General features: G+C 35.0%; 1 protein-coding gene across 8 annotated transcripts in view; it reads right to left on the reverse strand.

Annotated features, from left to right (window-relative positions):
• The window catches only part of CACNA2D1 (calcium voltage-gated channel auxiliary subunit alpha2delta 1), a 354,437-nt gene that overhangs the window by 14,140 nt on the left and 323,624 nt on the right, over positions 1-16,673 (reverse strand). For all 8 annotated transcript variants that reach the window (XM_052680848.1, XM_052680846.1, XM_052680852.1 and 5 more), the window contains 13 exons: positions 15,804-15,901; positions 14,391-14,475; positions 14,065-14,127; positions 13,082-13,185; positions 11,775-11,861; positions 11,350-11,417; positions 9,939-9,977; positions 8,786-8,857; positions 8,017-8,169; positions 7,878-7,930; positions 4,827-4,882; positions 4,559-4,688; positions 1,595-1,707 (listed from right to left, as the gene is read on the reverse strand). In XM_052680848.1, the coding sequence (XP_052536808.1) occupies positions 1,595-1,707; positions 4,559-4,688; positions 4,827-4,882; positions 7,878-7,930; positions 8,017-8,169; positions 8,786-8,857; positions 9,939-9,977; positions 11,350-11,417; positions 11,775-11,861; positions 13,082-13,185; positions 14,065-14,127; positions 14,391-14,475; positions 15,804-15,901 (1,121 nt within the window). The remainder of the gene's footprint in view (positions 1-1,594; positions 1,708-4,558; positions 4,689-4,826; positions 4,883-7,877; positions 7,931-8,016; positions 8,170-8,785; positions 8,858-9,938; positions 9,978-11,349; positions 11,418-11,774; positions 11,862-13,081; positions 13,186-14,064; positions 14,128-14,390; positions 14,476-15,803; positions 15,902-16,673) is intronic.

Below are 16,673 nucleotides of genomic sequence, written 5' to 3' on the forward strand. Positions count from 1 at the left end.
CTAAAGGTCATTCTGCCTATTTATGCGATGTTATGCTACATCTGCATTTCACAATGTACCTTAGTTATAGAAAAGAGAGGATAGTCTAGTACTGCATAGTTGAAACAAAGAATAAAATAGTTCATTTAGTCAATACAAGCCCACCCAACTGCTCTGACTGCAATTTGAGGTCATTTACTGCCCTCTGAAAGGTTGGATCCCCACAGGGAAATGCACATAATGTGCCTATTTCCCATCAAAAGTATTCTGTTTTCTATAGCGTGTCTTATCCATAAATTCAGACAGTGGCAATAGTTAATCAAACTGTCATGGACTGAAGCCAATTAGAATATTAGGCTGTGTTTACATAGTTTTGTGACAACATGAGTATTGCTTCCACCCCAGTGTAACTTCCTCTTTCAGACCAAGCATGGATGGAATTCCCATTTTATGAATGTCGGAATGAACACATTTTTGTGCTAAAGAAATATAGTCATCTCTACCATCATTTGTTTTTATTTCAGATATGGAAGTATGCTGTCTCAACCAACTTCCTGACATGGAAAAAGATTTATATTTGTTTCATATTCTGTCATAATAATATACTATGATTACTCTCTGCCAAATTTCTACTGACCTGTATTTCCTGCATTTCCATCACAATTATCTACCTGCACCTAATGCAGTGAACAGAGCAGGGCAAAGTTTCATCTTACAACAATTTTTCACCAGTTTTGTTTCAGTGCATGCGCTGCAAGGACTATGCTTGGCAGGTACATCCTGTATCTCCAGCCAGATCTGAAGAATTTCCACGATACCAGCTGGAAAACTATAGTCTTTGATGATTAAAGCAGATTCCACAATGAGTAAGTAGTTCTTATCCGCACTAAGTATACGATTAAGTGCCTCAGTCACTTTGTCTGAGTGTTGCAGGCATCAGTGCAGCATTCAGCTTTTAACGACCAAGCTATCTTATCTTGGTGTTACCCTTCTTACTTCTTACTTCTCTACACAGATATTTCTTAAGGCTGACCAAGCCCAGGTGTCTCAGGCTTCCTTCCCACGTCCTGCACTCCAACTGCCATTCAGTTTGGTGGTCCTTCACTGGGTTTGCTGCACTATGTCAGTAAGGTACTGAGGAATCCAAGTCTGTACAAAACACTCCAGGTGCAGTCTCATAAGTGTTTATGAATGGGAAGGATCATCATGTGACCTTTATTGCTAGGCATACTGCCAACTGATGTTCAATTTCTTCTCCATCATGACCCTCAAGGCATTTTCTGCAGAGCTGTTTCTCATCACTCAACCCTTAGATTGTCTACTTGCATACCATTATTTTGTCTTGGATCCAAAACTTTGCACCTTTTTCACTATGCTCCTCTGAGCCTATTTCCACTTAGGTCCTCTCAAACAACAGCTTTGCCCTCTACCTCAAGGACTGCTGTTTCAGATGATTTGTGTTGTCGCCCACAAATATCTGCTGCTTCAAGTACTCCAATGGCAACCACGCTACTAATATAAACACAAACAGAGCATTATTTTCCAATTATATTGCAGTATGTCATAGACAGAAAAATCAATCCACATCAGTAAATAACTCGATTTTAAAGGATACCCGGCTTTTCTGCTTGCATCAGTGGCTTTGGATCACAGGAGCGGCACAGCAGTTGGCTGTCACTAATAATGAATACTAGATTGGTGTTTGAAATCTTCTCTGCATGATAAAGTCTGGAAAAAAAGCCGACAATAAACAATGCTTAAGTGAAACAAGGAATGCTGTATTTGAGAACATGCATAATCAGAATAAAACATAATCTAACTTCTCAGAATCAAACTGGCTTCTCTTTTCTGTTAGTGAATATCTGGAAAGATTAATGACAAATTTTGTAATCTTTTTGACATTTTCATGATTCCCTCTTTCAGCTAGACTTGGTGGAAAAAGAAAAAAGGAGTAGAGCACAGAAGGCCTTTCATTGATTTAACAGCTAGCTCTGTGCTTCCAAAGTAGTAGCTATACTGAGAAAAAAACATCAGTTCAGCATCAGTTCTTCTGGCAACACTGAAAAACAAAACAAACAAACAGAAAAATAAACACAAATGAGAAGAAAACACACACATAAACTTACCTATAAAAAGGAAGATAAACCAGCTTATGGTATTTGTGCTGCTTTTTGGATATGTGTTTGTTGTATTTTATGTACATATTATTCTGTAAAAGGCCTTTCGGTTAAGAGTCATTTGTAATTTGTAAGTAATTGAAGAGGTAGAATTATATCTTTAAGCTATGGATGATACACTTCATATATTAGATAATAAACATACAGCTGTATCTAGATTTTTCAAAGAAAAATTTCATGTGCTATTATTTAAATCTACAGGAGAGGCAGACAGACCTTCCACAATTGTAGTTTGTTTCTATTTCTTAGTCATTAGGAAAATGTACCCTAGAGGTCAAAGCAAGACAACTCAGGATAATGTAACAGGTTAATTACTTTTAATAGATTCTATTTTAAAAAAAAAGTTTTTACAAACTTTATGAAGGTGGTTGTTATTCTACACAAGGAGACATTTTGTTACTTAGATGTAAATACATTTTACCACTTTCTTTTTTACCAAATTTTTCAAATGATGAGTTCATACCACTGATTAAGTACAGTAAGAGGACAAAATACCTGATAATTAAATAATTGATGCTGTAATTATGTATCTAGTTGTTTTAAACAAGCTCAAGCCACCTCTTTTTTCTTGTGTTTTCCTGGCTTTATAACAATAACATATCCATCATAGTTAGAAACATGGTAATTATTTGTCTTAAAACAGCATCAGCTTCACTTATCCTTTCTTAAACTGTTGATCCTTCCAGACTGCCAAGTGCACATTGAAGCACACAATTGTACCGACTGGGATACCTATGCATGGGGAATATCACAGATTCACAGAATGTCCCAGGTTGGAAGGGACCTCAAGGATCATCAACCTCCAACCCCCCCGCCACATGCAGGACCACCAACCTCCACATCTAATACTAGACCAGGCTGCCCAGGGCCCCATCCAGTCTGGCCTTGAACACCTCCAGGCATCCACAACCTCTTTGGGCAGCCTGTTCCAGCACCTCACCACTCTCTCTGTAAAGAACTTCCCCCTGACATCCAACCTAAATCTTCCTACCTTCAATCTAAAAGCATTTCCCCTTGTCCTGCAGTTATCAACCCTTTCAAGAGTTGATTCCCCTCCTGTTTGTAGGCTCCCTTTAGGTACTGAAAGGCTGTAATGAGGTCACCCCGCAGCCTTCTTTTCTGCAGGCTGAACAAGCCCAGCTCCCTCAGCCTGTCCTCATAGGGGAGGTGCTCCAGTCCCCTCATCATCTTCATGGCCCTCCTCTGGACCCTCTCCAACAGCTCCACATCTTTCTTGTACTGGGGGCTCCAGACCTGGACACAGTACTCCAGATGGGGCCTCACAAGACCAGAGTAGAGGAGGAGAATCACCTCCCTGTCCCTGATGGCCACCCCTCTTCTGATGGAGCCCAGGATACCATTTGCCTTCTGAGCTGCAAGGACACATTGCTGGCTCATGTTAAATTTTTCATCTATCAAGACCCCCAGGTCCTTCTCTGCAGGGTTGCTCTCAAGGACCACTTTTTCCAGTCTGTGCTTATGTCTGGGATTCCTCCAGCCCAAGTGCAAAACTCTGCACTTTGCCGTGTTCAACCTCATCAGGTTCATCTGGCCCACCTTTCTAGCCTCTTGAGGTCCCTCTGAATGGCATCCCTTCCTTCTACCATGTCAACCGCACCACTCAGCTTGGTGTCATCAGCAAACCTGCTGAGGGTGCACTCAATTCCGTCATCAATGTCATTGATAAAGATGTTAAAGAGCGCAACATCTTTATCACAGGTGTCTTTGCTTTCATCTATTTTTTAACATTTGCTTCTGAATTTTAAATTGAGTAATTCTGCTGTTAAAAAAAAAAAAAAGAAATGTCTGTAGCATGTGTACAAGTTTGGGCTTTTCTTTTCTTTTCTTTTCTTTTGAGAGGGTTAGGCAGACAATGCAGTATCTTTAGAAAATGTATTTGGACAAAATGTATTTCCAGGCCTTCTGATAATACCCTCTGGAACCAATGAATGCTGAAGTTACTATAATCTATAACAGTGCTTAAATCATCAGTACTATTGACTAGAAGGTAAATTTGAAAATAAATTACATAATCTTCTTAGCATAATAAATTTCAATACATAACTCCATTAAAGGAGATATCTGCTTCTGAGTATTACAAAACTCCTTTAAGTTTATGTAATAAATTAAAAGAAAAGCAATAGTAAAGGAAAAAGAGGATTTATTTACACACAGGCTATAAAGAAAAAAAAAATAATGACAATGCATCACTAAATTCAAATTCATTCTAAGAGAATACGGAAAGAATTCAGTTTATTTATGTACTGCCTAAATACCTCTATACTTCATGGAAGTCTGATATAGTTAACCTCAAATACATTTTTATTACTACAATGATGTCTTTAACATTTTCAAAATAAATGAATATTCAAAATCTATTGTTAACATTCAAGTAGGCTTACCTTGAACAGTTGATGCAGTCTACAATCCCAATAAAAGATTTATCATCATTTTCAAAGAAATATTGAGTTTGCTCAGTGATACAACTTGTTTTAGGCAGAGCAGTAGAAAAATCATCGTCTTCCATATCAGCTGATATGGAACAAAAATAAATAAACAAAGACATTTCAAAAGAGGTAGCCAAAATGAGGAGATCCAAAATATGGCCCCCAACCTAGATTCTTACCTTCCAGTTCACTCAAAGTTGACTCTAATATTCTCTTGACTTACCTGCCTCAAGGAAACGTGGGAAAGTCAAGCTCAAAAACAGCTGCTGTAAGATAGACCTGAACACAAAAAGACAACGTGTATTTGTTAAAGGTTTTTTTTGCATTTGCTGTGTCCCTAAAAACTACTTAAACAAGACCAAGTAACAGCAGAATCATCACAGCTAATTATGCTTTTGTAAGCTATTAACACTGTGCTTGTATACACTTCACAGTTTGATTCTTTTTCTTTTCAGTTTTTTCCATATCTTCTTTCACACTAATTTTTTATTTTGTTGTTGAGATTTGCTGCCATTTGTGCCCATAACTTATATAAAGAAAATGCTAACATGCCATCCATGTCTTCCTATTATCTCTCTATGGAAAATGGAAGAGGCATGGTGGTGTTCCTCCAGCACTCAAACCTACCAGAACTCTTTTGGAACACACTCAGGGGAAATACTCCTGAATTTACACTACTTTACACTGATTAAGGTGATTAAGGCTCATTAAATTATCAGGAGATTAACACTGGTGTACTACAGGTATATTACAAAAATTAAGACTTTAACAATTGACTTTTAAAATCATCTCTGTTCCTGCTCTTGGGGTACAGAATATATTTTCTTCCCAGATGCTGGCAAATCACTTAAAGAGATCCATATACTTCAAAATTATTTTTTGTTGCTTATGATCACATTTTTCTTATGTTATTTACTTGAAGCAAGTACTGGCTTGTCACATAATCAGCTCACTTCACTTCTACTGACCTTCCAAAATAGGAATAGCTACATTCACATTCCCCCACTCTCTACCTCTGTTTAAATCTTGAAGCTGTAACTTCCTATGGTCTTGTGTTAGGTTTGTTTCTAACTATAATTCGATGAGCAGTCCCGATCTCTCCTCACCACATCTGACTGTTATGCAGAGAGAAGAGACTGCATAACTTTACTCAAGGGTCTTTTCCTTTTCTCCTAAGCCAGTGTGATCTACGCGTAACAAAACTGAATCTGCCTGCCATGTTTCTACTCAAGTCAGTGCTTGAAGGAGATCTGGATTCACTTTCATACCTTTGAGCCTTCAATTATCATCAGATGGAGGGTGCACCAATAATCATGGATGGGAAGAAACCTACTGCAATTCAACAGTGATTGGAATTTGCTAACTGAAAGTCCAGCCCCTTATAACAGCTTACCGCAGAATTTACTGAGAACGAATGAAACCAGCAGCCTGGGAAAGCTGTAGATTCTAAGTTAAAAGAGCGTGAAGAAGAAACAATATGCACTCTCTTAATGCTGATATATCCCATATCAATTTCTGAAAACTATTACTCACTCTTTTATCCCACATTGTTTCCAGAAACATTATAGTTTTCCTCAGCCTGCTTCTCTTATTTCTCTGCATTTGCTTTTGCCAGGTGCCTCATTTAATCCATTTTTTGTCAGCCCTTTTCACTCTGCTTGCTTAATGTCCTTCTCTGCCTGTTCATGACCTAGATTCCATTAAAATTATGTTCACAGAAAGAACTATCATGTGGTACTTTCAAGTTAAACATCACACAAAATAAACCTCAGGTCTAAATTGAGTCCAGACCACAGACTCTGATTTGAACACTGATAAACTAAAGTCTCTGTGTTTGAGAAGAGCTCAAGTTTCTCTTCTGGATTATTGCCCATCTCCAGTTTTTGATGTTTGCTGTTGTTCAAGAAAACCAAGATTTTAGCTGTTGCTATTATCAAAATGTAAGCAACAATAAAAAACAATGTAGAATCTTCACAGAGCACACCATGCGAAAATTACTACATTTGTTCATCTAGTATATATTTTAACTTGTAACTTCATAAAGTAGGTAATTTATTCCAGCTTGACAGTTACTATAAAATATAAGCATCATGAAACTTTAGAAAAGTGAAGAGACAGTCTCCAGTAGTGCAATTCACATCTGTACAGAAGTATGACATCAGCCCCAATAGCTTATCCCAGCTTGGTGCTAGGTAAGTAGTCAACAGGGATTTCTATCTACATGGTTCTGAAATAGTAAAATCATTTCTGTGGCCATTATTAATTACACATAAAAAAATAATAAAAAAATAAAGTTCCTAAATGGATCTTCAGTTTTAAGATTACAGTGATTGTGGTAGATAAACCTAATTACTGATGTAATTCTACCTTTCCAAAGACCAATCACAAAATACCAGAACAGTTCAAATATAAGAATTTCCCTTCCCGTCCCCCACTATAAAAAATGCTACAAGACTAGAGAATTTTCAAAAATGCTTCAGATTTCATTTTTTCTTTCTTATAGTTCAGTAGTCCTTTTCACATCACTTCAAAGAACCAAATAATATATATGAATTAAAAAATTAGCTGACATATATAACAAATAACACTGGTTATACTGCGATTTGAAGCACATTTTGCTTCTTTATATTTCACTATAGAGAAGTATTAAATATTTTCATAAAATGATTCACTGAAGAGCAAAAATTGATTTTCTTAAGGCTGTGCAGTATTTCCAAACATAGTTTAATGGAACCATAGTATGGTATGGGAAGTGATCTTAAAGACCATCTCCTTCCTCTCAATACCTCTACCTTCCAGTAGATCTGGTTGTCTAGAGCCCCGTGCAGCCTGTCCTAGAGCACTTCCAGGAATGGGAAACCTTTTTCAGTACCTCACCACCCTCACACTGAAGTATTTTTCTTTATATTTAATTTAGATTTAACCTCTTATAGATTAGATTAGCCCTTGTTCTATCACTACCCTCCCTAATAAAGAGTCTCTACCTGTTGTACCCCCTTCAGAGCTGTCAATCAGACTTTGTTAATCCCAATTTATTTGCTAAAGCTGACTTTTTAGAGTTAGAACATACAGACACAAAACATGGCAAGAGTGGTTTGGAATTTGACTGCTGACATATCACTTGACTATTGACAGTTCAAACGGGTTTGGAGACATAATCAAGAAATTTCACCATGAGAAATGATCAGAAAGTAAGGGTTCAGAAAAAATTTACTGGGAAAAAAGATAAAAATAAAAGACTAATTGTCTTAACCTCCTACATGCTTGTACTTACCAGGCAGCTGCCGAAGCCCACCATCCTAGATGCAAAATATCTGCTATTGTAGGCTGGGAAAAAAGAACAAGATTATTATTTATATAAACAATTGCACACTTTTAAAGAAATGTCAGTTGCCTCATAAGGTACTACTGACCACATAAGCCGAACGAAGTCCAGCTCCTTGCTTTGGTTCTTCTTCAGGATCACAGACTGACTGATAGTCATACGACTTGTTAAAGGCATATAGGGACATGTTAATTAAGTTTCTCATCAAGCCCGGGTCAATTTCACCAAAGAATCTTCCAATCTGATGAAGAAGAATATATAGAGATAGTTAAAGTATTACCAAGTAGTTTTTGTACAGAAAAGTAAACAATGCTGTTACTTATTCTTTATTTTATTTTCCCTAGGGAGACTCATTCAATTGTGCCATCTATGATTTTATTTCTGCTTGAAAGTAACTGTTTCAATAGCTTGATTGAGAACTCAAGTTAGGAAGTTATCATTAAATACACTACTACTAAATGAGACTACCACAGAAAGAAGAGAAAGGCATGTAGATGCCATACTATTTGCCCTCTTCACCATTTATTCATCCTCTTCACCAGTTTTATTCATCCATCAGTAGACCTATCATTCTAAAGGCAGAGCACAAATAACACTGCAGAAGTGTAGCACCTTGAACCATAAATAAAATTGTGAATAATACTAACAAAATAACTGGAATTCCTCATTTATTTTTTTTTTTTCCCCCAAAGTGTATTATAATTGCTGAACAAGTCTTTAAAACTCTGATGGGCATTGTAAATATACTTAGAAAAAAAAATTGCAGTATTAGGGTGAGTTGAGAAATAAATGCTACTTTTTTATTGTAAAACATCTCCCTGTTGTGTTTCAATTACAGTACTCAAAACTATGCATACCTGTTGGGTATATTCATCCCGATTTGACATCAGAAGAAATCCACCATCATCAAGGATAACACAGTCCACATGCTATTATAAGAAAGTAAAATACGTTATGTAGAAATGATTTGTCAAGAGAAACTTCTTTATCCTACACTTCAGATACATCTTCAAACCTATGTGGCCAAATCACAACCTCATAGCCAAGGGCCAATATTATGCTAAAATAAGTAGCATTATCAGCATTATAAAAGTTTGAAGAAATCAAAAGCCTATTTGTGACTTAATTTCATAGAAGTTGCTTGTAAATTCTTATTCACTCAATCCTTTGTTAGCTGTAAGAGGTAAAATCCATGTTAAATCAGATGGTAATTGAACCTGAGCTCGTAATAAGGGACTACAACTTCTAGTGTACTTTCAGCCACATGTAAAATCTTTTACTATTTGCAGCCTCTAAAAGTAAAGGTCCTAAAGACAGATTCTGAGCTTGCTATTTGAGATTAATTTCACGTTTTTGTATATTTCATGCTTGCCTACTTAGTTCCTTCCAGGTGTCAGGTGCAGGGCTGGGAAGCCCACTGGTTCCCTGTATTCTTTCAGCCACTTTCAATCAGAGATTAAGGAGATAGTGGTGAGGCCCAGAGTACCCTTTTCAATGTAACCCATCCATTTAACATTCTTCTAACTCCACAAAAGATCTCAGAGAAGACCTTAACAGAGAAAGCTTTTAAGCATATGGCAGAATCTGATACTGCAATAGTTGCTGAAAATGTGTTCTCCTGTGTGCCAGCAGAGTTATGGGATTCCCAAATCCTAAACGGGCAGGATAAAGAGGAAAGGAGGATGGCTAATCATTGTTGAAAAGTACATCACATACTCTGCTGCTTTTCAGTTTGTTTTTACCTTTTTCTGTAAGGTACCCCTCTTCCAGATTCTTTTCTTCTTTCTTTTTTTCTTTCTCTTGTTTTCTTTTTTTTTTTTTTTTTTCTGATTTGTATTCTCTCTCCTCTTTTAATTTTTGCCCTCTCCTCTTTTAATTTTTTCCTCAAGACACAAATCACTAGGTCTCATTTTCAAAACCCCAATCTTCAAAAAATATCATGAAAGAATAATGCTCAGTGCATCACTTATCATTATCTTACAGATATTCAAAAACTGAACATATTCTTACCATACTATTTTTTTCACAGCCACAGATTTCACTGTTGCACTAAAAAACAGAAAGACAGCAATCTTCACAAAAATGTTTCATAAGAAATTGTATTTTGCAGTGATATTTATCAATCAAGACAAGAAATGATGTGATTTTTGATATCTCTATATTAACCTACTTTAGGGATACTGTGTGTGTTATTTGTCACAAGTATATCAAAACAATCTGCATTCAGTAACTATCAACAGCACAATCACTACCGCCTTTCACAGCTCCTCTGGTCCATTTCCCGTTTTGAGAATGCTCACAGTATTAGATAAAGAACTTCTTTCTATTACAGTTTGAGGGACTTCTCAAGATTTCAGGGTTGTGAATATAAAATACAAGAGAAAGAACACGTGTATTTGTATGCTTGTATTTTGTGTATGTTAGTAAGGCCTAGAAAACATGATGCCAAGTATTTCTTTTAGACTGAATAGCTTCACTAATCTCAAAGTATGGAAATCTCATCTGACAAAGGAAGCCCACCATCTCCATTTAGTTTTGATTACTAGTACATTTCTGTTTTCTTGCAATATGTGTATACATACACACACTACTGATTCATTGCATTATGTCCTGAGCAAAACAATCAGCAGATAATGGCAGAGTTATTCATATCAAACTAATTATGAGATGTTACTCTCTTTTTCATTATTCTTCTTTTCCTTAAGTGTTCTGACATTTTGGGCAATGCACTTGCCTACTCATTGAACTATAGCTCTAATATCTAATACAACAATCATAGACACTGATATATATATACATATATATCCCTTAATATACAACCAACCAATCAAAATTGCCTCATCCAGTTGTTCCATAACTATCTCCTTTTTATGCCTCTCTCCAGTGTACTACTTAGGTGTTTACCTTTTCCCTCAATTTTTGTTTTTCTCCTTCACACTTAAGCATAGAATGAGAAATGAAAGGGCTGAAATGCTGTGGTGTTGACTGCAATATAAATCCTTCATGCTTACACTTCCTCCACATTAAATTAAAAAAACAAAACAAAACAAAAAAACAACACACACCTTACCCCCCCCCCCCCTTTTTTTTTTTTTTTTTTTTTTTTGTGAGGGGAGAGGAAATTATTTTGCAGGTTTTATTCACTAATAGAGAATGATCATAGTAAGCCGCCTGCAGGCTCGAGTATGACATTTTTCTTTGTCTTTATCCATGATCTATAATTATGAAAGCAAGACACGTACAAAATACAGCCTGTTTCAACATAGATGTATTTTGTGCATTTGGATGATTTAAATACCACAACTACTTGGCAAACATGCATCAGTCTGACTCTGGCACAAAAAAAGCTGTTAGACTTATTTGCATCTGAAACTTTGAGAAATGAACATAAAGTTCAAAAAAGACTTGGTCAATTGCTTACCAGGCTCTTGATTGTGGTTTTTGTGAAATTTTCCATCCATCTGGTTACATCAATTTTTATTCCAACAACTAACAAGAAATACATGAAAGACTTTTTTAGTAAAATGAAAAAGCAAAAAGGTAACTGTAGAATCCTAAGAAGAGAGAAAAATTGTAAGAGCATCTAAATTATTAAACTGGAAAAGGAAAAAAAAATATGAGTTTTGCTCAGTTGTCTGATCACCAACATCCTTCATAAGACTAACAAATTTAAGTACTCTTTCTCAAACACAACCAGATCTCTTGACTTCCACTAGTAAGATTAAAAGTCTTAGAGAAAAGAGTACTATAGAAACTGAAACTCCTTTGAAACAGCCATTAAAATTTAAGGTTGAGCAATAACAAAGTAACTCCTGTATTTAGAGTTTTAGCACCATTTTAGCTTACCTGCAGGTTTCAGAAGTTTTCCATTAATTGTTATTTCCACTGCCTTGCTTACCATAATACCTGATTCATAGCTATTGGCACCGGTTTCTGACAGTATGTTTGGAGGAAGAAAGAAAGAATTAGAATGAGATATAAGTTTCTTCTTTTGTAATTGAAATTAAAGATGGTTCAAATATCAAGAACAAATCAAAGAATTCTTATTTGAAAACCCTGACTCAATCGTACATTGTATTTCTCACTGGTAATTACTCAGACCACTAACACCTAGATGATTAAGAGAAATACTCTTTTTTAACTTCCTTCATGTTTAGTACATGATCTTTGCACAAAGTCACTGTAGCCTTTCCTGTACAAACACGGCCATGATAGTGGCTCATATGAGTGCAGCTCTGTTAAAACTAGGATCAGAGCCAAAGATTTTATCCTGCTGTTGTCTGTGTTTTTCAATACAGAATATACTATCGCCACTCACTAATGACAATTACTACTCTGACAGACTTCAGCCTGTTTTCAACACTGCCTAGTATGAAAAAGCAAGCTAAAAGTACATTACCTGGAGCTCTTTGAGGAACAACAAAGGCTTTGGGGAATTTATTTAATAACCTTGTTAACGTTTTATTGAGAAAAGATGTAATAAATACATGTGAAATAACAGTAATAAAAGATCCCATATGTTTAAAAGGGGGAGTATGTCATTTGTAGTAGCATCTGCTTTTAGATCAGCTTGGCAAGGTTAATGCTGCTTATCAGTAACAAGCACTTACTATTGTGCACATACAGGTTTTAAATATCACAGTATTTCAGAAGAACTATTTTTGGTTAGTAATAGTGATTTGAAAAATGATTTTAAAAAAAAATACATTAGTTCAAGCAGTTCAGTGGACAATTGTAGACTCCAGATACCTGCTCCCCTATATCTGAGAAAATACACAGAACTCAGCTCAAATACAGCATTTAAAGCAGTGTTATTCTTCAGTTTTAAATAATACTGCCAAAGCAACTTTGGAAACCATTTTCCAGTCTAATAAATGGAAACAAATACACTGTGTATTCTCTTAGTTTTGTCTCAGTTTTGTTAATTTTTTTGCATACAGGACCATCAGTGTAGATAACAAATTATTATGTTCTTTGTTAAGTGCTTCCCCAGCGATCTTTTCCCTAACAATAGGTGACATCCCAAGATTTTTTCTTTTTCAAGTGTTACACTTGCAACCTTTGTCACTGAGCTCAACTGGCACAGGAAACTTCCAGAAATATTCTAGTATTACACTAGCTAGCTCTGGACTTCTAGTAGAGTGATGACTTACTGTTGTAGTATGGAGCTGTGAAAATATAGTTGTCATTATCTAAACTTCGTTTATAGAAACTGACTTCATAAGTTTCTGCATTCTCCAACCAATCTTCTCCTGCCCTAATCACAAAAAAAAGCAATTAAAAAAAAAAAATAAAAATGATGGTTAGTATCTCATTAATGCTGTGCTGCACAGGGCTATCTTCTTGTTTTTGTTTGTTTTAATATTTCACAGTTATAGATAATGTGAGATTCACTTATATAGTTATCAGACTTCATTAGCATCAGCTGGTTAAGTGCCAGAAGTAAAACATAAAGTTGAAGGAAAAAAAAAAAAGAAAAAGTATTATTAGTACAACATGGACCTTCTCTCCTTATTTTTAGCTGTACTGAGATAAATATAACTGCAGCACTATTTTACATCAAAATATAAACAAACCTTGATACCACATGCTATCTTAAGAAAACAGTATCCCAAAAGACTTTAAAACATGAATAACACCAGAACAAAAAAATAAACTGATCTTGATAGTAAAATCAATTTTGGGGAAACACAGACTAGCCTATGAAATCAGGTAATTTGCCATTTACAGCATATCTGTATCTATACTCTTACTATTGCTTGTCAACAAAGGGAATACTTAGGTGATTATATATATACTTTAGCATTCTCTTTTCCCCCTGGCAACTTAAGTCCCTGACCTATTCAGTATGATTCTGTTAGTCTGAAAAAAAAAGAAAAAAAAAATCATTTACTGCTCTACAGTGCAGACTGCCAGCTTATCAAACAAATGAATGCTTAGGAATAATTAGGAATTAACATGGTTCCACTATCAGCACATGGGTACTTTTACTCCTTTACACTGATCTGGTTACAGATGAGTTTCAAACAATGATATAAGTAAGATCAAAGAAAAATCATCTAATTTATTGTATAGTTATCAGAGCAGGTTTAAACATTTTCATTATCACCTTGTACTCTTTCATAGTAACAGTTACCTTTTGGGGAACACTCTGGTAATTCCACCATCCGTAACAACAAACTGCGCAACAACTCCATCACTATAAACAAAAATAAGATTTAAAGTAAAAACTGAAGTTCTCTTAAGTTCAAGGGTACATAATCATGATTTAAATATCTATCCTGTGCAAGGATTAACTGTGTATCTCTATATATGCACATGAATTACATTGTTAAGAGATCATGAGAAAGATTATGCTTTTTTATTTTTCAGGCTTCTTGTTTGTTTTTCGACTCCAAAATTCATTAAAAAAAACCAACAACGAACAACAACAACAAAATAATCAACAGAAAGAATACTTACAGATACAGTTTACTCCAATAATTCTGGGCAAGATCATTTGTAAATCCTGCATCCAGCAGAACTCTAATGACCATATCAGTATTACCTAGTAAAAGAGTCAAGACACTCATCTGAAAACATATGACATGGGGCTTAAGCCACTAGAATTAAATTCTGAGTTGCTAAGATGCTATCACCACTAAAATTTGGCTCTTTCTATGGTCATTTTGACTAACTTCAAGTTATGTCAAATATTGCACGTTAAACTAACTGCTCTGAAACTCTTGATTTTGCTTAAGTTTTTCCTGTATTGAAATCTAAAAACCAGTGTTTTACCAAAGAAATAAGAAAATCATTTGTAGCATCAGATCTCACCTTTTCAAGGCCACTTTTTTTTTTTTTTTTTTTTTTTTTTTTAAATAAACTTATTTTTAAAGCATTCTTTCATTCAAAAACTTTATATTCCAGTTTGAAAAAGTTCCAACAAAACATTTAAGTTTTACTGAATACTTACTCTCTTACATGTTACAAAAGCAGAGATAATCACCACAATAAAAATATATTTAAATTAGTCAAGTCCCAGCTTAAAAAAAAAAAAATAAAAATAACACACACACACACAAAAAGCAACAAAAAAACCCCAGAAACAATAACAATAAAAAGACACAACTATTTGTCTTCTTTTAAATTAGTGGCTTAGATGGATATATTGTTTTTAAAAATCTTTCAGTAGATGGCTTGAAGTCAGTCCTTCTCAATCATACTTTTTAGTATAATGTAAAAAAAACAAAACTAGGAACGCTCAACTAAAGTAAGCATGCAGTCTACAGATCTAAATACAGATTTAATATTTAATCAATACTGAAAATATGGAGCTGAACTGTAACTGAATAATGTAAAGGGAAAATCTGGCTTTTGGTCTTTCATTTCATACAGCAAAACAGTTAGAATTTTTACTCAAACCCACAGATCTGAATTCTGCAAAATTCCAGATACTCAGCTTTTGAGAGGAGACTGAACATTCCTGTTTAGTTATTTTGTTATATAAGCTGACAAGAAAATAAGCATCTTGAGATGCTTTTTGACTGATGTGCTCAAGAGGAAAAACTATCAATTCGAAATATTTGGAGTGTAGTAAAACAAACTAATAGTTGATTGCTTCATAACATAATTCTGAAGGGAAGCATGCAAAACATGGGATGCATAATGCCCTGCAATCATTCTTAAATGAACCTATAAAACTCCAAACTAATTTTGCAGTCTATCTTGGATAAAAAAGTCCAACACCAGATGTATTCCTATTTTTTAAAAAATCAGAGATTAAAAAGAAACAACAATGTGTAATTTGGGCATACAAGCCTTCAGATTGACTAATTCTCACCTATGAGTAAGTATTATTTATAAGAAAATCAATGAATTGAAAAGAGTACTTACATGATGGACTGCTTGGAGTATTTCTATCAATAAACTCATTGAAATTTAATAAAAATTCAGTGTTGTTTTCCGATTTCTTTACATCAGTACAATATTCTCTGAAAAACAATAAAACATCAGTCTTTTCAGATTTGTTTTGTATGTTTCTGAAGCAGATCAGCAATCTGAAAGTCCAAGGAGGACCGTGCTACTACTATGAACTGGTTGGAATCATTGCTGTAGTCCTGATCATAGTCAGCATTTCAGGAAATCAGGGTTCAGGAGCCTGCCTAAATCTGAATTATCATGTATTAGATAAGGCACAGATCTCAGGAAAAAAAAAACAAAACACTCCAGACTTGTACAGAGTCTGTAAACTAAACAAGGAAATGCCCAGTGAAATTATACTCTACTGGGATAAACTGTAAAGTATGTCGACTGCTGTTGGAGACACTGTCACTTTATGTTCAGCTAACACTGGATTTATGTGCTGAGATCCTATCTTCTGTGAAGTCTTAAAGGCAATTTTAATAAGGTTCACACCCCATACACAGAAATGGTTTCTGTTTTGACATATGCAAACCAGATGAACATTTAAACTACTGTCATTTTCATAATGATTGAAAGCAGTATATCAATGTGCAATTCACTGAATAGAAGCAAGCACAATAAAAGTCACCGGGCATTTTCAAGACAAATGTTTAATGCCATTTACCATTTAATAACTAATTAAAACGTAGAGAACATTCAGCAGTCAAGCCAGGAGTCCAATTTTTAACAGAATTATCTATATTAAATTAACTTAATGACCAAAAGAAGCCTGAGTATTTTAATATTTACTTATTTTATCATTAACCTTAAGGGTTACAGGCATAATTTGGTGTATTGCGC

This window comes from Tympanuchus pallidicinctus, unplaced genomic scaffold (assembly GCF_026119805.1).
Source record: "Tympanuchus pallidicinctus isolate F22 unplaced genomic scaffold, pur_lepc_1.0 scaffold19, whole genome shotgun sequence".
Lineage (NCBI taxonomy): Eukaryota > Metazoa > Chordata > Aves > Galliformes > Phasianidae > Tympanuchus > Tympanuchus pallidicinctus.